Consider the following 20,419-nt stretch of genomic DNA (forward strand, 5'->3'; position numbering starts at 1 on the left):
GACCCCCGCTGTCACACCTCCCCTCCCACCCCCCTCCCCGATCGACCGTCACGCAGCAGGACGGCGACGTGACGCGTTCTTGATGACGGGCTGGGGCCGAGGCTGTAACAGTTACATACAAACATGCATCCATGTAAAAACAGAGACAGGCGGATAGATGGGGAAACAGAGAGATTGACAGAAAAGCACTCGGACAGACAGATCACGCACATACAGACACGCTGAGAGAGAGATGGAGAGAGAGAGAGAGAGAGAGAGAGAGAGAGAGAGAGAGAGAGAGAGAGAGAGAGAGAGAGAGAGAGAGAGAGAGAGAGAGAGAGAGAGAGAGAGAGAGAGAGAGAGAGAGAGAGAGAGAGAGAGAGAGAGAAGTCTCCCACAGATCCACTCCTTTCGCGGCCTCGCAGCTCCCACAGTAGCCCTCTGCGCGGTAAATACCGCCTTCCCGTTAGCCACGGGAACATCCCACCTGTTCGTTCTCTGGTAGCTATAGTACGACTCTCATTACGGCTCTGCGGGGGCGGTGAGAGCTGTGCCGAGGCTTACCGACAATAGCAGCGGAGGTAGTTGTAATAAAAGTAGACTGGAGAGTGGAGAGGAGATGAGGAATGCCACGGCTGACGGTTGTCCCCGCGCTGGTGAACTTTTCTTGGTCTATCTTGAGACGGTTATTGACATCTTTGCGTCATAAATGGAGTGTTCTTAATTGAAGCTATGCTATAAGTGTGTATCTTACAGTGCAAGGCAATGACCTGCATATTACAGCTCTATTAAATATGAATAGGATGAGTCGAGGAGCCAGAAGAAAAGGACAAAGGTACACGTAGCAGTGGTTGACGAATTCAACTAGACCATTTAAGGCGAGCACGCGTTTTAAATCACTATATAAGCTCGGTGTTTGAAAACAGAACAGTCGTTAAGCGTTGACATAAAGGTAGGGGAGAGCGGGGCCAGTCGAACCACTTTTTATATATTGACATGCACAGCGAGATCTAGTTGTCATATCGAAAAATGCACAATACCATGAAAAAATATACTCTTTTGGCTTTATTTTAAGTTATGTAAAATTATGTTTCAAACATATTTTGCTGCCAAAAGCATGCTTATAAAACAGCTCTACGCCCGTTTCAAATGACCCCGATGCGAGGGTCAATTGAACCAGCCCATGGGGTCAATTGCACCTATCCTTAACAATGGGATGTTTTCCTCTTTAAGGCCACTTTCTTAAGGATATATTTTGTCCGGTTTACTTTTCCAAATGCTACATTCAATAGGTCGTTGGAAAGCTAAAAGTGCTAAGTTCCTCATAATAGGTGACATAAAGTACATAGACTATGGTAAAATGGGCGGATGAGGAAAATGAGAAATATCTCAGGCTATAGTGTGCTTTCAAGCAAAAGGCTGGAGAAAAAGGGGTCAAAAATTGAGCTCTATTAAACTACTATTTCAGTTTAAAAGCTCATTTCAAAGGAAGACTATTTCCTTTAATGTTTACAGCCCCTGAACAATAACCATTGCAAAGGTCACCGGGGTCCATTGAAACGGCCTGTGGCCCTGTTTCAACTGACCCTCAGAGAAGCGTTTCAATTGACCCCATCCGCTCCCGCCATCTCGCACGCGCCGTAAAGCTCATGTCAAACGAGCTGGAGGGACGGCATCATGCTGAATGAAGGGCCAAATAAGGTGTTATTCCGGAGCCAGGAGTTCTTCTTTCAGCAAACAAAGGTATATGAGATATCACAAAATATTCATAAGAACGATTTCTCCCAAACGCCCCTCAAAAACACAAAAACAAGTGTCAAATCAAAATTACCGTCCGTTTGCCGCCCAAACGCCGTTGACAAAGGAAGTGGTCGAGCGCGGATGCGCAGTGGTGTCGGCAACGCCATATGTTGCATACTGTTGAAAATAAAGCCATGTTTCATCTGACCCCGTGTTTCAACTGGCCCCGCTCTCCCCTACTTATGTAGCTATATATGTGGAAAAGTTTAGCATGTGTCCTGTGCAGGGTGGGGCAGAAAGATTTACCTGTTTGTTTTCAGTCCATAGCTTAAGAAGTTATGAACAGATTTTGATAAAATTTTGCATGCAGCTTCTTAACTGACTCATGTATCAATATTAACATCGTTTTTACATTTTGTAATAGTTGTTGGTGAGCTATGGCGAAGATGACTAAGTGAGCCCAAATTGCGGCGCTGAAGTAGGCTGGCCACAGCTTCCGAAGCGTTGCCAAACAGCTCGGTGTTGCCGTAAAAATGGTTTGCAGTGTAATTAAATGACTTAAAAAGACAGTGTTAGTGTTGACGAAGTCCATGCCAGGCAAAACAAGGGATTTCCGCTTCCAAAAGCTGGTTAATATCGTGCACAAGAAGGTGTTTCAAGTCCTTGGCGAAGCATGCGCAAACTGCCAAGGGACCTCGGTGTTTCGCCCAGAACCGCCAGGAGAATCATAAACGACGGCCTAGGCTTCATGTCATACAGGATGCAATGTCGGTCGACACCTAATTTCGGCGGCATCCAGGGAAACGCGGCTACACAGGACCCAAAAGACATTGGAGGAGATCAGGAGCGCCGGTAACAAGGCATTCTGCTGGTCCAATGACAACATTTTCATGCCTGAGCCCCAGAGACACTCGCACTCCAAAAGCGTCAGAATTTTGGCAGATGGTCCATCCAGCATTAATCCTGCTATTCGCACCATTTTTTGTCGCCAGAAGCCTGCTGGTGTCATGATTTGGGCTGCCGTCGCAGCTGACGGCTCAAAAGGAACCTTGGTCTTCACCAAGGAGGCTGTGGAAGTGAATTCACATGGGCTCAAGTCTATTTGCTCGAGGAACATGTTTTGCGTTGGGTCACTCAGTCGTTCTGAGACGGATACGTCTTCGTTCAGGACGGCGCGCCGCCGCAAACGGCCAACATCGCTCAACCGTGGTGGAAGACCCACATGCCTGGGTTCTGGGACAAAGACATTCGGCCATCATCAAGTCCAGACCTGAACCCGATGGAATTCGCAATTTGGACCATCTTAGAGAGGAGAGTGCGTGCAGCGCCACACAGCAGAATCGCCGCCCTGAAGCTGGCCCTCGGGACGGCACCGTCAAATCTTGGCGGGGACACCATGCGGCGCTCGTGCCCCTCCTCAGAGGAACGTTTCGAGATAGTGGTGAAGGACAAAGGTGGCCATTTTGAGTCATAATGCCGTCGTTGAGATGTGTACATGTTACTGCATATATGTGCCAGAAATCAATTTGATATCTTTGTTCATAGCCGAAATATTTAAGAAAATCAAGAGGTAAATCTTTCTGCCCCACCCTGTAAATCAATGCAGTGCAGAATTGCAAGCCTAATGGAATTGAACAGAACGCGACTCTAAATTGTAGAACGTCCTTTGCACATTCGAAAACGCACTATCCCGTCCACCATTTATCAACTTTTTAAAGCTCCATCGAATTTCAGTCACAGAATCGCCAAACACCATCTTCCCGTCGAATACTTATGGCGGCGGCACGCGACCGGAATTCCATCCTCCCGGTCAGCCTCTTTCGGTGCTCATATTGGTTGCTGCAACAGATTTTCTGCGCTTGGTAGAACGACATTGGTGACAGATCTATATCGTCTCGTGGAAAAGAAGCGATGGCAACAAATCTCGGTCGTGGTAGAACGTTGCTGCCTGCTGGTGATCGATCTATCTCTTTGTAGAACGGCGCTGAGGACAGATCTCCCATCCCATGTTGGAAAACCGCTAGCGACAGATCTCCCCTCCCATGGCAGAGCGGCACTAGCGGCAGATCCCTCCCATGGATAGACCGGCGCCTAAGCCAGGGGACTGGCCGGCGCGAGGCTCGGGCGTTAGTCGCGTAAGGCTCGGTCGATGTACGCGGCGGCACACACGCCTCAGGGGATGTGGACAAGAGAGGCACCAGGTGTGGCCGTCACCGTCGACAGAATGGCCTCGGCAACGACTGCCGCTGGAAAATAACCGGGAAACCAGAATAGCTTCCAGAGGATTGTCGTTGACGTACCGGAGTGATAGGCAACAGATCAATGTTTCCTGGAGTGCGGCGTGGTGCACGCTGAAGAAATGATTTACCTGAAATAGTATAGGTTTTTGTTATTGTAGGTACCTATAATCTATATGTATGCGGTATATGTTTTGCACCATCATATAGGTATACGGTGGAACGGCGCAGTAGTCAGCACCTACTCGTAACGGTAGACGTTGCATCCTACTCGTTGCATCTATCCTAGTATTTGGTTGTTTCTCCCTTCCCCGGCCCTTACATAGAAGCTCAACAAATAGCGCCAGCCCAGCACGTGATGCCTGATTTCATCAATCAGTTCCGCCGTTTTTGGAACCACTGTTCCCCCTTAATCACTCAGTTGGGTTCTTGTTCGCACTCCAAAGAAAAAAGACCCAATAACAGTGACCAATTGAAAGAAAGAGCCGACCATCAAAAGCGGGAGAATGCGCCGCCACCAACTTTGATCGACAGGCCGGTAGCAAAATACATCGTTAAAAGTTTCCGACGTTTCTCGGCGAACACAAAAGGGCCTCACCGAGGCGGACGCCGCCTCTCGAGGGCAATAATGGTGGCCCAGCTTCTGACGGCTTCCTGGGAGCCGCTGAGGGTCTCCGAGATCCGGTCGCCGACGGCGTGTCATAAACGGGAGACGGGACGACGGCGGCTCAGTGGGAGCCTGGCCGGGGCTCACCGCAGCGGCAGGAGAAAACTGGCGGAGCGTAAACCGTACGAGAGGGCATGGCTTACCAAAGATAGTAGGTAGTATTTCGCGTTCTGCAATTGACCAGTGCACATCTTTGTTTTACATAACGGCATACCAAGTATCAATATCATTCTATCAATATCAATATATCATCTATATCATAAGTATTAACGACATACCTAATTCCGCATTGTATTGCTGTGTTATAAGGGCCCGGGCACTCTGAAAGCCAATTAAGTCATCCACCGTGTCTTCGTGTGCTGTCTATGATTGGATGAACGGGCGAGTAGTGTTTGCGCCGATCGGGTGCGAAACGGCCTGACAAATGGTGATGACAGTGATATCGGCCATAAATGCCGCCAAACGAGCTGGCAGCGAAAGCTAATCACAAACCCAATCACCGTCGGCGCTGGCTAAAAACAGGCGGCACGCCACAGCGGCTCCGCACCGCAGCAGCTCGGACCGCCATTATACCGGGGAACAATCAGAATAGTGCGAAATAACCAATTTCCATAACAAAAACCCACGCATACTAATGAGCGAAGAGTTCAAGAATAGACGGTGGCAGAAAGCTGAAAGCTGAATGGTATGCACGACGGTAAGCTGTTTCTAGAGCTGCTTTTGACTGTGACATTTGCGAAGGGGAATTCCTGTGAAGCTAGCTGACGACACCTCAGAAGTTCCGCAATCTGCAGTTCGGAAATCCAATACAGATCACGACGGCATCGATAACTGGCCGTGGGTTCCCCTAATAGCGTCGGCCGTCGACGTTGTTCTGTGCGGCTCGATTTCGTCCCCGAGCTCTGTGGTTTTCTGACCGAGGAAAGGGTCTGAGTAGGCGGTGAGCTGGAAGTTGATAATCGAGAGTCCGTATCATTTCACCGGGACCACTGAAAGGTCACGAGATGATCAGCAGCTGACGCTCACGTTTTGCCCAGAGGTCATTTTGTCCGCAGGTTTCGGATGAACGGTCCTGTATTGACCGACCGTCTTGGGCCGAGCGGGGGTGTATTGATCATCGGGGTCGGTGAAGAATCGATTGGCCCAACCCCCTGACCCTAGCAGTGACCTTTGGGTCACTCGGGACCAGTTTCAGTTAGTCGTTGTGTGAAATCGATAAACACTATTACTGTTTGGACGTAATCTTGCTCTGGCACTGAAACCAACACAACCCAACGGAAAATAGCAATGTTCACCCACCACCCACCCCTCCCCTCCCCTCCCCCAGCCAAGCTCCAGTTCAACCAACCACATAGCCTTGAACCAGCCTTTGTGGCCCTTGGGATGAGCTCCAGTAACTTCATAACCGTGGTTATGGCCTCTTTTGCGAGAGCAAATCGTAGAATGCCAGGTTCCAGCAGCTATGAAGATCATGAAGTTACATTGGAAAGAAGCGGAGTCTATTTCCTTTCCATCGTTACCTTTTATGGCAAGAAAGCAGGAATTTGACAGCAAAAGAACCCATACTCGCCCTGAATGCTGGCTCTCCTGCGATCTCACTCCATTTCCTACGAACTAGGATGGAGCTTGATGCTTGGCCGAGCCAGCACTGAGGAAAATTGAGGAACTTATCCAACGCAATAAGGCACCGTTTCCATCTCGCGATAAGTCAAATAACCTAAAGTGCAATGCATCTCGTAGGAGGCTACATGCCTCGAAGTACTTTCATACCAGCCAGCAACACACCACAGCTATCAGACTGGGGGAATCCTGTATTCATACTTCACGGGTACATCTACAATCGGTCGTCGTTCGTTCGAGTCATTCCCAGAGCCAATAGGATTCAGACATGTGCGGCGATTCTTGCACTCCACTTCGCTGGAGACAGATGATAACAATATATACAGTCCGGCCGGGCGGACCGCCGCCCGCCGGCTCAGGCAGAGTTCACTCCCAGCTCAGTCATTCTGACAGTGTGTCTGTCTCGCCGCGTGTCCAGACCCAGTGAGGACTCAGTCTCAGTCTCAGTCACCGTCACCGTTCCATGGGAAAAGATCACAATTCACAGAGAATTTCCCGCGTATAAAACCAGACACGACGCGCTGCCTGAATTCTCCGCCGCTAACAAACCGTTTTGGTATGATCTCACACTCCGGTAGCGTGCATACTTCAGACACAATAATAGCTCACACTTCGCGCGCTCGACTGACGCACGGTGGGCCGCCGCGCGGCTCGCCGTCCCACCCGCTCAGGGCCGGTTCACTGCACCCTACCAGCACACACGTCTACCGCCGCGGCGGCCGGCCACTCTCTCCAGCCCTACAGGCCGAGGAGGAGGACGCGCGGGTCCTCGACGGCCGCCTTTATGTGCCGCAGGAAGGTGACCGCCTCCCTGCCGTCAATCAGCCGGTGGTCGTACGTCAGCGCCACGTACATCATCGGGCGGATCTCCACCTGCCGGTAGGAGAGAGAAACTGAGGTGAGAGGCGGCGGGGAGAGAATACGACGTAGACGTTAGCGACGATACTGTGGTGCATGATCTGCTGAACGGTGCACATTACGCTCGTACCGATTGTAACCGTATAAACAAATGGGGACAAAAGAAATTGTAGCACCTCGATATCAAGCTCAGTACACGGTGGTTGAGACAGTCAAGAGGAAAAACGATGAAATCCAAATTTTTCAGTTCTGTATTTCTGTATTTCTGTATTTATTAGATCGCCAACAGGCCCATCGCCCTTTTACTGACGAAGTCAGTTACACACAAGCAATACACAAGATGACAGTACCTACATAAGAATAAACGTTCGATAAAACAAGATCGATAAAAGTAAAGCACGTGAGTATGATGTAAAAGATCACATGAAAGTGCCTTGCGTAATTGTGAAGCCGATAGCGCGTGTTTTAAATGAGTATGAACTACCAGTAAAGAAGTCGGTGGTCGGGTCATGGAGCAAGAATGAGTTGCATGCAGCTGGGATCCTGACAAACAAACATCGTTGCACGGTGTTCACTCGCGCGCGCGGTGTGTTCCACAGAACCGTGCTCCTCGTCCTCCGTGCCGGTACGGCAAGACCGAACGCACCGACTAACACATCATTGTCCAGCTTCCCACGATGAATGTGGAATAAAAACATGATATCGTACTGTATGAATCTAGACTTGATGGAGCGCACTTTAAAATGTGAGAGTAAAACCAAGTAGTCCAGGTCGTCAGAGCGCCTGTCAGAGTAACGAGCTAACCACATCAGAAACTTGTGCTGCACTCGCTCGAGCCTTGTCAGGTGAGATGCAGCCGCTCCAGCCCATATGACACAGCCATACTCGATGATTGAACGCACATGAGCGTAGTACGTACACAACATGGTTTTGTGATCAAAGGCGGCTCTGCTGTAGCGTCGAGACAGTTGCATACTACGGATAATCAGTCCTAACATCCGGTTTGCCTTGGCAACAGTCTGGTCAACGTGGGCGGCAAACGTAAGCTTGGAGTCGAGGATTACTCCTAGGTCTCGGACTTCGGATCGGCGCTGTAGGGTAGTGCCATCTAGAGTGTATGTGGCTAGGATGGGAGATTTTCGTAGGGAGAAGGAGATGACATGACATTTGGTAGGATTTAATTTTAGACGCCATGCAGCAGACCAGGTGGAGAGACGGTTGAGGTCGGCCTGGAGCAGTTCTGTGTCAGAGTGGGAGGTGATGCGGTGGTAGAGTTTGATGTCGTCTGCGTACATGATACAGTTGGTTTGGATAAGGGTGGGCAGGTCGGCGGTAAGACAGATGAACAAGAGGGGACCACAGACACTCCCTTCCGGCACGCCGGATCTGACAGGAGCCCAGTCAGAGCACATGCCATCTAGCACCACTCTCTGACGACGGTTGGTTAGGTAGGACCTGATCCAGGATAGAGCGCGCCCAGTGACGTTGAAGGATGTTTGGAGCTTGTGGAGGAGTAGGATGTGGTTGACACTGGTGAAGGCAGAGGAATAATCAGTATAAATGGAGTCAGTTTGAGCACCAGCCTGGATGGAGTCCCAGCTGTGTTTGAGGAACACGCTGAGGTTGGATGAACAGGATCGGTTGGGAAGGAAGCCATGCTGACTGGAAGGTAAGGACGGGAGAACGTGGGCCAGCAGGGTGTCACAGACGACTCTCTCCAGGACCTTGGAGCAGAGGGGGAGAAGGGAGATACCGCGATAGTTATTAGGATTCTTTTTGTCGCCTTTTTGTGGATGGGGATAACGTTGGCGTCTTTCCAGACCTGGGGAAGACAGCCTGAGAAACGGAGAGCCTGCAAAGAATTTCAAGGGGGACGGCCAACTCTGTTCTGTTCAGTCATGAAGATTGAAGATATCGAAAAAAAATATAACTTGAACACTGCGAGAAAAGCCAACAATCAGAATCAGATGCTAATAACAAAGTAGCAAATCTGTTGCCGTAGTGCCGTGGTGATATTCATTCCCGAGCATTAAAACAACTTCCCCTGTATCGTTCGTACCTTTCCGTCGATGGCCACTGGCCGCTGGAAGATGCCGTGCATGCCGAGGATGGCCGACTGGGGCGGGTTGATGATGGGCGTGCCGAACATGGAGCCGAACACACCGCCATTACTGATAGTGAACGTGCCACCGTCCATGTCCTCCACGGCCAGGGAGCCTGACGATGGACAGGGGGAGGGGGAGGGTCAGGGCAGGGCCTCAACGGTCAGGCAGCCTGGTGGAGGAGTGGGGGAAGGGGTTAGTGTCAGGGCAGAGAATCCATGTCCTCCACGGCCAGGGAGCCTGACGGAGGTGCGGGGGGAAGGGGTCAAGGCAGGGCAAGGCCTCCACGGCTAGAGAGCCTGACGGGGGAGCGGGGGTCAGGTTAGGGCAGAGCCGTCCATGTCCTCCACGGTTAGGGAGCCGACCGGGGGACAGGGGAATAATGAATAATGACAAGAGAGGAGAGGATAATGAATAATGACGTCATGGAGGCGAGTCTTGCAGAGCCAGCGAGCTTGGCGGAGGAACGGGGCAGAGGCGTTGGATTGGGTTAGTGCAGGGCAGAGTCTGACGTGACAGTCATTAGAGCTGCACAAGGTGGGGGTGAAGAGCGGTAAAGGAATGGCTGAAAGGAGTGGTTCATATCATGAATAAATCGACGATAGTTGTGATGAAGAGGGGTAACGAATATAGAACAAAATAAGCACGCACTTGTCAGCATTGGTTTGAATTTCAGACGTAGAGCTACTATGCCGAGACGCGAGAGCATAAAATAATGAAGTGCTTCCTTTCATGAGTGGACCAATGACGAGCGTACAAGTTGACAACACTTAAAACGGGTCGTATCAGTTACAGACCGTTTGTGAACTTTGCTCCATGATTAAAAGTGGCCTGACAGATAACTATGAATAAGAAAAAAAAAACATAGAACACACGACAGATCTATGATTCCCCATTAATTAGATCCACCCTGAGACTATTGCCTTACAATGTCGTTAGTGAGCTTGATGACTATCAGAGTCACACCACATGAACTTCCTTTATCCAATCCGAATCAGCCCCTAGCCATACCCCGCCGGAGCCCTCTCCGCCCGGCCCCAGGTCGCTCACCTTCCTTGGCCTTGGCTCCGAGCGCCTCGATGCCCTTCTCGATGTCCAGATAGCTCATCCCCTCGACACTACGCAGCACCGGCACCACCAGGCCCTGGCGAAGCGGGAGCGGAACGGTCAGCTGTGTAGATGGTGATGGCCGTAAAAAGGATAAATACTTGATACTTCATGTAGGTGAAGCTGAGATAACAGAATACATTTGTTGACTACCATTTCTGTCATGCATATTCGTGGCATAAATGGACTGAACGACTCGTTCTATTTTCTGGCCATCCCTCCCCCTTTGTAGCCTCAATCTCACCAGCTTATTCCTCTATATAACAGAATCACTCTCCCCCAACCAGCATCCGGCCTTCCCCTCCCCATCCCTCCAAGCTACACCACACCCTCCTTTCTCCACCGACACCTACCTTGGGTGTGGCCACGGCCACCGAAATGTCCACGTAGTCGCGGTACACAATCTCGTTTCCGTCAATGGCCGCATTCACGGTCGGCTGGTGGGTCAGCGCGTACGCCGACGCCTTGACGAAGGCAGACATGAAGCCGATCTTGATGCCGTGCTTCTTGACGAACGCCTCCTGGTGCTGTTTCCGCAGCTGCATGATGTTGCTGGAGGCCGTGGTGGACGGGGCGGGGGTCACAAAGTGGCGAAGGGTGAGACCACTGAATGATTAAAACATGTTTCCAAAACAAGCACGTAATGCATGAAGGTTTCCCTACTGATAAAGGTGTGATAACAGTTCGGCATTCCCATAATTGACTGTTTACTTGCGTAAGATTAATGACAATACTGGGCAACAGGGAAGTTTTTAGACTGATGACAGCAGCACGAAAAATAATATAACTAAAAATGTTATTCTGACGACAATGAGAAGCTACATAAATATGGGAAATGGCCCCAACCATACATGTCGCCTCGCTGCAGACTGCATTAGCTAATTGGGATTATCGGGCGCCCCGACTGCGAGGTCAGTGGCTGCACACTGACCTCATGTCGATCTCGTTGAAGGTGGTCAGCATGGCGTTGGTGTTCTGGGCGTCCTTGAGTCGCTGCGCTATCCGCTGACGCATACGGCTCATCTTCACACGCTGCTCAGTACGGGTGCCTGGTGGGAAAAACAACGGAGATGTGTGAAATGTCAGGTAGCTGATGCTAATGGTGTGTTACATAGAGAAGAAAATACGCAGCACATGCCAAGGATATGAGTCGGGTGCTGTAAAACATACCTATTAAGGAATTAGGAACATGATGTGCAATTACAGTGTTCTGTAAGAATAAACTGCAGATACCACTCGGAAATTCATTGCGGTAATGCTAGTATAATGGCAGTATAAAGACAGCATTATATCCTCCGGCGCCACATTAAAGCAATCCGCTAGTCACTCCGTATAGTCACGTCATCCAAACAATGCTTAGTCTGGTGCTCAGTACCCCAGCTGCTCCCCCTACCCTCTCGCCTCTGCTATCGCTGCGCTTCATTGTCCTCTCACCACACCCTCAGTTCGCCGCCCCCTTACCGGTGATCTCCTTGGTGGGGTCGTCGGGCGGCAGTTTGACCTCGCCCTTCTCCAGCGCCATCGAGTGCCGCACGGCCGCTACAGGGATGGAGGCGGACGGCGCCGACGGCCGCGAGCCGCTGCTCGCCGGAGGTCGCGACGGGATCGGTCCGGCAGTGTCGGACGACTCCGACGGCTTCTCCGGGGCGGCGGAGGAGGCCGGCGCGGAGGGCTTGGGCTCCGACTTGGGCGCGGCGGCGGGCTCCTCTTTCTTGGGCTCCTCCTTCTTGGGCGCCTCGGCGGCCGGCTCGGACTTTTTCTCAGCGGAGGCGCCGCCGGAGGCTGAAACGGACGGCGGGAGGGCGGTGAGAGGGTGTTGCGACGTCTGTGGGGAGGCTGGTCTATCAGTAAAAAGTGTTGAATATCTGGATGTGGCCAGTGTTTGCGAGAAACATAGGCAGTAACAAACGATCTGTGGACTAAGCAGGTACTTTGGCGTTATCGTATTATCAAATTGGATCTATAATAATAAAAAACAGCAACATTGAGCCAATGCTTTTCATCGGCCGCTAACAGACTTCAAAGATCCCATGGCTACGTATTTGTCAGTGAAAAAGCACCAACGGCATTTCACACAGTCCAAACACCCCAGCTGTTTCCGTGTGTTAGACAGTGAGACTTTATTCCTCCTATTACCCTCCACCACCTTCAATCATTGCCCCTCCGCACCCAAACCCCGCCACGGCCACCCACCGCCAACTTTGATGCTGAACAGGTTGGTGCCCGGTTTGACCGTGGAGCCGTCGGCCACCAGCAGTTCGGCGATGACGCCGGCCGCCGGCGCCGGCACCGGCACTGACGTCTTGTCCGTCTCGATTTCGGCAACCACCTGCCGACAGTCGGCGGGGCGTCATCAGAGGTGGGGCGTCATCAGAGGTGGGTCGTCATCAGGAGCAAGTGGATGACGTGTGTCCGCACAGTAAGACAGTCGGCAACACAGTGGGACAAGATTAGAGCCAACGTTAAAATAATAAAAGTTTATTAGCGAGAGGTTAATGGGCCAGCAGCAGGCTTAACTTCCTGAAAGGGGTTGCAGTATATAGCCGCCCTTCTAAAATCTAGAGTCCTATAATCTAGAGTCCTACAGTCCTACAGCCATATTATAGTAATTCGTCGTAAATGATGGGACAGACTCATGACCATTGAACACTCAGTGAGCAAGGACAAATTCATAGCCCGCCCGCCATGACATCCATCACCCACTGTCGTCCTGAGCCCGGCTCCGTTGGCCGGTTGCCAAGGTAACCAGCATCCCAGGGCCAAATATCGACCGTCCGTTTTCAGACAACACGACCCAGGTGTACGGGCACAGTGGAGTTCTACACAGCCGAAGACCAAACCGTGGCAGGGCGTGGTCTCTCACAAGTGTTTGGTACGATCATTGCATACCGCCAACTCGAACATTCCATACCGTAACTCAACCAACATAACTGCAGAACTGCCGCGTTTGCCACAAACCAAGGCCCCACCACCGAGTTTGAATGCCTCCGTAAGTATTAAAGGTGAGCTGAGAGCCTCAAAGGTTCCCCACCCGCTCCTCTCCTCCCCCACAGTGGGGTTACCACCGCACACACCCACCCCACGTCAGACACACAATGGGCACAGCTGTCAGTGGCCGGTCCGCGGCGAGCCAAGGCGCTCAGCTGACAAAGTCGCCCGCTCGGACAACCCACATCAGTGCGGCACTCAGAGATTGTCGGTGCAGGCACGTGAGGCGCCCTGAGCATGCTGAACTAGTCATAGCCAGTGGCTGTCTAAGAGATGGTGGTTTTAAGTTTTAACGATACCAGATAGGACACCATTTGGATGTTAACTCGTCCGCGGTTTCCCTGGATTATTCTTCACTCATCCACTCACTCACTCAATCAATCAAACTCAAGCCCAGCCAGTTACACACTCACTTACTGCCAGCACTCACATATTACTCGTCAATTATAACCCAGGTCTTACATGTCGATTGTCGATCTTCCATAAACATGTCAACCGGGACCACCTGAGTAAAATCAGCCTCCCATTGTGTCCCAACATCCAAGCTCCCCGCCCCCATACCTGGGTCCCTTCAGACGGGTGTCGCGTCTCTCATACCTCATCCTCCTTGACGGAGTCTCCGGCGGCCTTCTCGAAGCGGACGTCTCCTTCAGAGACGGACTCGGCGAAGGCGGGGACCTGGACCACCTTCACATCGTCACCTGGGGGACGGAGGGCTCCCTGGTTAAACTGAGGGATGGTGTGGCGATGACTGCAGGACGCAGGTAGGTACCGACTGAGGGCATAACTACACGACGATCAAAATACAGTATGTAGCACACGTCATTATCACCAACACAACACACAAATACATTTTTTTCCATTGACGTGAGTTCAGTGCAGATGTGCTACAGGTGTGGCATGTTACCTAAAGATGCCTGACACCCCTTCGACTGACCTAGTGTCGCGGAGGTGCGGAGTCCTCGGCTGGCCAGACCGGCCTGCCATCTGCCGGTGACCTGGACAGGCTGTAGTGTGGGCAGGCGGCTGCCGGCAGACCAGGAGGCGGGCGCCAGGCGGTACGTTCGCGACGGGGTGGAGCACTGAAACAGGAGCGAAAACAGAGTCAGGTTAGGAGAAATGTACACATGTTACATTCAACTACTCATATTTTCATTTCAATTAGTTCAATGAGTCATTCAATGGTCTATTCTCAGATTCATTCCTTCCTTCATTCATAGATTGCCCGGAATGTAGAATGTAGTCTGCTAGCCAGTGTCCCATGTACAAGTTGAGGTAAATGTATTGAGCCTTATTGGGTCCTCCCTTGAAACAAGGTTACACACTTCTGAACTATAAATATCAAAATGAAACAGTGTTTAAGGTATGGCTCTTTTCTTATCCCAGGGGTGTAGGGTGCCCAAAGGTTTTATTCATCAAGCATAAGTCCAGGTACTTAAAATCTTCCCAGTTTATTTTTCCAGAGTAGTTGTGTGAAAAAGATTATCTTATGTTCTAAAATATTTCATAAGGGTTGGTTGCTATAATGTTTGTCCAACTGCTGTTCTCCAGCCAGATTTCATTCAACATGTCTAAGACTGAAAATCAGGAATGTAGTATTGAATGGTGGATAAGAAACAGCTTTTGTTATTCCCTCTCTTAGGTATGGGTTTCAGTGGACTGGAATTAGAGGATGGTCTTTTTAGTGGTCTATTTAGATGGTCATTTCCCACTGTAAAAGCTATATACCCGGAAACTTGCCTTAATAAACAATAAAAATGTATTCCCATGATGAAGTAACTCAGGTAGTGTTATTAAAGTCAACCCTACATGTGGAACAATGACACACATCAATTGTCATAAATGAACACTTGTATGTGTAAAGTTGGTTTTAAAGCCTATCTTAGCATGACTTATGACTTATCATAAAATTACAAAACAGGTTTTACTGTAACATTCTTGCTTAAATGCATTGCTAGTATATTGCTAGTGGAAGTGATTCTGAAAACTGAGCTAATTGTCAACAGGTTCCCCATTGATGAAATGTACCTTTGAAAACAATCAATTTTGTTATATTTGATATATTGTAGAGAATAATACAGTAAGTATAATTTACCTCAGCTTCAGTAATACACATAATTCAATCTTTATATGTTGAAAAATTATCAATTTTGGCTTTTGCAGTCTCATATCTTTTTTCTGTGAAAGTACCTCAGCTGCATTCTGCATCCAAGTCAAACTGCCCAATTAGTGGTAGCTTGAAATTTGAGAAGTTGTAGCACCTATTCAGAGAGAAAAAGGTTATGTGACAAGGGCAATACCCCTGGTCAGAAAACAAACCTATTTCATAAAACCTCTTGAAGCATATAAAAAACATATTGTAAAACATAGATCAAGATAGCATCCTCTAAACACATTGTTGAAATTGAGATACAATAAGAGCTAAGAAGGCATGCCTGAAACTATTTCCCATGCTGGGAATATATACAATCATAAATAATGCATCTGAAAAAAACTTAAATCACACATATTGCAGGGTATAAAAATCAAATCTTTCCATATAACCAAAACATTACAAATGTATATTCGCTCTCGGACAGTCTCAGTACACCAATGGGTCAAATCAAACACCGGATAGCTTTCAAATAATGTGACATATGAGGCCCAATATTAAAATATTCAATCTTGAAAGGCATTAAGTATAGATCTCACCTAAATAATGACATTATTAAGAAAAACAAATTCATTTAATCCAGAAGAGCTCAAAGAGCACACATGCGCCATTATTGTAAGCATCACTGCAAAAGTTGGTGATTAACGCCTCACAGCACTGAGAAAATAACTATTTTTGCATCGAAAGCGATTACCATCACTTACCTGACTAGTTCTAGTAATGTATAGCCTCAAAACATGCCGGGAAAGCCTAGCAGGCGACATTTTCCCCGCGGCTGGCAGCATCTTCACCCCGGATTTCGCAAAAGACAGGGGGACCCATCGGCTTTTTTCGAGGTGTCACGAGAATGACAAAATTGACCAGCTGATGCCTACGGGTTTTTCAAAGCTTTGCGTGGATATTTTTCTATTTTTACCTGTTTTCTTTTTTCAAACTTACGCCTGAAATTCATTTAACTAGAAAAGGAACAGATTAAAAACAAAAACGTTCATTGAAAATATTCCCACGTATACATCTAAAACTATAACATGCCTGGGCCATGCTAGAACTTTTGGGACTTTTGGTACGAAACGAACTTGTCAATTGAGATTATGGAGCTTGTAATCAACGTGTAGTTAAGATTCGCTTTTGAATCGGTTAATTAATGGTTCCTACACAAAAATATGATATTTATTATATAATAAATGAGCTTTACTATCTCTTATTCAGAATTCGTCCCGGGCAAGGCCCTAAACTTCGCCCCAGCCCGGGGTACGGTCCTGTTAAAACTCCACCTTACCTAAAGGTGTCTGTAGATATTGGTGTCGTCCTTTCCAGGGTATATAGGTCCTATCGGCTAAATAATTGTCCAAATCGATTCTTCTGGTCCGCATTAAGCCAAAGACTCGGGAGATGCACGTGTGCTCCTTGTCGTACAACCCAGCCAACAGTTGCTCGGGCGTAGCCTGGGCAAGTTGGGCATACCTTGGGCATACCCCAAGTTAGCCCGGTTTAGATGTTTTGCTACTTGGCCATGGCTCGGGATATGCTTGGGCAAAACCAACTTGGGCTGGCCCTAGATAAGCCCAAGCAATGCCTTTCCATGATTTTTGGGCTGACATTGGGCATGCCCTACTTAAGTTCACCACTAGGGCACAGCTTGGGCCTGGCCCAAGCTTGGCCCGCGCTATCGGCATGGAACCAGTCGGGAAATGTCCAAGTTAGCCCGGGCAGGTCGTTTGCAGTAGCGGCGGAACACCTTCAATTAAGGGGGGTCAACTGCCGACTTTTGATCCGGTTCTTTCCATGCAACGCCCATAGGGTTAATGTTGAAATGCCCGAATCAAAGGGGGCACGGTACCCCGGTGCCCTCCCCGTTCCGCCGCCTATGGTCGTTTGAGCTTGGGTTCCGCACAGGCTTGCCCAGTTGGGGCCCTATCCATTCCACTTTCGTTTTTGGTCGGCGTAAGTGTGTCATACGCCGGGCAGAGCCCGGATTGGAACTTGGGCGAGCCCAACCAAATACCGCGGGCATGCCCAAGGTTTGCCCAGTCGGGCCCCACTCAGAATTATTGGCTGGGAAGGTATCTCTCGGACAACACTTTCACGAGAGCGGGAAAAGTAAATACGTGATTAGTTAGGAAGGAAAGTGGAAACAGCGTTTGCAACAGTCCCAGTGGCAATGACCCAGTGGTAGTGGTAGGTGTCCGAAGGTTGGGACTTTTCAATTAAGACAATCACTATTCCTTAGAATTATAGTGGTAGTGGTAGGTAGTGGTAGTAGTAGTGATAGGGGTAGTGGTAGTATTAGGGCTAATGGTAGGGGTAGTAGTAGGGGTAGTACGTAGTAGGGGTAGTAGTAAGGGTAGTAGTAGGGGTAGTAGTAGGGTAGTGGGAGGGGTAGTGGTAGGGGTAGTAGTAGGGGTAGTGGTAGTGGTAGTGGTAGTGGTAGTGGTAGTGGTAGTGGTAGTGGTAGTGGTAGTGGTAGGGGTAGTGGTAGGAGTAGTGGTAGGGGTAGTGGTAGGAGTAGTGGTAGGGGTAGTGGTAGGAGTAGGGCTATTACTCCTATTTGTTTCAGACTGGGCTCCCCTACTGCCCTTGACGACGCCGACGGACCTATGCATGCTGATCAGTTGGTCAATTGATCGCGCCTTATAGGGTCTCAAGTCTGAGGGCATTCACTCCCTTCTCCTCATGATAAAGGCCATATGCCGCTCGATCTTCTAGTGCACGTCTGTGTCAGTTGGAGGCAACAGCACCTATCGATGTATCTCAGCAACACTTCGGTGCAACTATAAACGGATAGCAACATGAAACGCGATTGTTGTGGGAAGTGAACCTGTAGCTGAGCCCGCATATTCAGTGCCCAGTGGAGCCGATTATTGATTTTGCAGAGCTCAGCCGGACGCACCGGCCATGCGCACAGGGTCGTTTCACTCGTTTCGCCGCCGGCAGACCGTGGCAATGTGAGCCGTGGTGCCGTGGAGGACGGTTCGCATCACAGCAGGTCAGGTCAGGTACAGGTGGGACCTGGAACACATTAGTTTTGGTATCGTGGCACTCAGTGAAGAGGCCGTTAACGAATGGGTCACAAAAGGTCACAAATAGCGGTCATCGGACAAGGTCAAAGCAGTGGAACTGAGCAAGTGCGCGTACCGTCGTTGTGGAAAAAACAACTGTTTGAAAACAATATAAAAGTTTGGAGATTAGAGACTGAGCGCTCGACTCGAGGCTAGCCTTCCCTTTTGCAACAGCATGTACGTCGTTTTCAGATGAGGTACAGCCACGACTGTAATTTGCGTGCGCTCAGAGCTCGTCGCCGGAGACGTCACTCGGCCAATCATATCCACTGTTATCGGAGGCGCAGCCACGGAGACCGTCAGAAGACGAGGTAAGCACTAAGCAGGCCTGCTTGGGCGGCTATCCAAAGCGTATGAAGAACATGCCAGCTGAATGCTAGCTAGTGGATCTCCATGGAGACCACGGCCTCCACTTGATTAGTCGTATTTAACTGTCTGTAATAAAGGCGTATAAAGGAATAAAGTAAGGTAAGAATTATATATTTTTGGAAAGAAACTAATATGAATTTTTCGTTTTCATGGAAGATTTGAGGTACCTATGACTGGGACATGAAGGCTTCTCCCTATCCCCTCATTACGTACGGTTCTCCAGGGTATTAGTCGTTGGTCGCTCGGCGGGCGGGAGGGCAACCAGTTCCGCCCCTGTATCGCGTGACCCCTTGCTCCGTCCAGTTACGCACGAGCGTACTCCACGCCGCGTAGTAGCGTGGGGAGGGGAGGGTTAGAATGGTGGCATATGTAGAGGCTAGAACCGGTTTCCACCGCCATGCCACCGCCCAGCGACATGGAGCGGGGTCAGTGACCAGGGCGCAGGGAAAGGTCAGAGGTCGGCTATAACGTAGAGCTTTGTGTCTCCCTCCCCTCCGCGTGTAACGACCGCACGACAGCGGCCGGCCGCCGATCAGGCTTGACATGTCAAGGTCACCCGCAGTCAACGGGCTCAGAGGGTTGGTCGAGTGCGCGTCCGTGGCTGACGACAGTCTCGACCATGTGCTATGGTGCCGATAGACTAGCGTGCGTAATAAGTTTTTGTTCAGTGCATATGGCTGCTGGGGTGTGTCATCTTGATATGATGCTTTGTAACGTCTATGATACGCTTAAAATCTCGCTGGCAGTGGCCGAGAGGGGGGGAGGCGGGTGCCGCCTCCACATATTTATTTTTGTTGATAGCTGCGAGAGCTGAAATTTGGCAAGCCTTTGATTCAAGCTGAAACCTTTGATTCAAGCTGAATTTTTATGACAGCAGGGGCATTCCACGTCAAATCAAACACCGAAATCCGTCATCCCCTTCGATTTTTCTGAAAATTTGTAGGCAGACTGGGCATGGTTCAAAACTGAGTTACGTATAATATTTTCGAAATTTGATAACGTATCGCTGAGATATAGGTCATCGAATATAGCGAAAAATGCCACACGTCAATTTTTTAAATGGCTATAACTCTGGTTCCTTTTATGGTATCAAAATGATATTAACAGGGTCTTATAGGCAATTGATAAGACTTTGATTTTTAATTATCAAATTAAATTGAAGTGACCTTGAAATGCATTTGACCTTGAATTAAAACAGAAAAATTTAAATAGCAAAAAACACGTCACCTTCGATTTGGGTAATTTTTGCATATTATGTCCGTCACAATGTTCCTAACCATCTGTGATAAAATTGGAGTGGGCCATTCATAACTTTCGCGGCAAACGCCGTTTTCATGCATCAGCATCACGCAACCGCGCGTGACCTTGAAAGACAGAGTCTAGCCCTCGCCCATGTAGGGGGGGGGGTTGGTGCAACCCCCCCCCCCCTGAGGCTTTTCGGAAATAGTGCAAAAACGGCAGCGCGCAGCGCCGCCAAATTTTGGGTACCTTATGGGGCAAACCTTGCGCATCTTTTGATAAAAAAAAAATTTGACCGGGTC

General features: G+C 49.5%; 1 protein-coding gene across 1 annotated transcript; it reads right to left on the minus strand.

Annotated features, from left to right (window-relative positions):
* Window positions 1-6,414: 6,414 nt before the first annotated feature.
* LOC122375481 (dihydrolipoyllysine-residue succinyltransferase component of 2-oxoglutarate dehydrogenase complex, mitochondrial-like) lies at window positions 6,415-16,256 on the minus strand. The gene is made up of 10 exons (XM_043354888.1): window positions 16,155-16,256; window positions 14,236-14,380; window positions 13,896-13,999; window positions 12,504-12,639; window positions 11,772-12,092; window positions 11,242-11,359; window positions 10,664-10,862; window positions 10,254-10,347; window positions 9,161-9,318; window positions 6,415-7,116 (listed from the first exon to the last, which is right to left on the minus strand). Exons 1-10 carry the CDS (start codon window positions 16,233-16,235, stop codon window positions 6,982-6,984), a joined length of 1,491 nt encoding a protein of 496 aa, XP_043210823.1. The 5' UTR covers window positions 16,236-16,256; the 3' UTR covers window positions 6,415-6,981.
* Window positions 16,257-20,419: the final 4,163 nt, after the last annotated feature.

This window comes from Amphibalanus amphitrite, unplaced genomic scaffold (genome assembly GCF_019059575.1).
Source record: "Amphibalanus amphitrite isolate SeventyFive unplaced genomic scaffold, NRLGWU_Aamphi_draft 001850F_arrow, whole genome shotgun sequence".
Classification (NCBI taxonomy): Eukaryota; Metazoa; Arthropoda; class Thecostraca; order Balanomorpha; family Balanidae; genus Amphibalanus; species Amphibalanus amphitrite.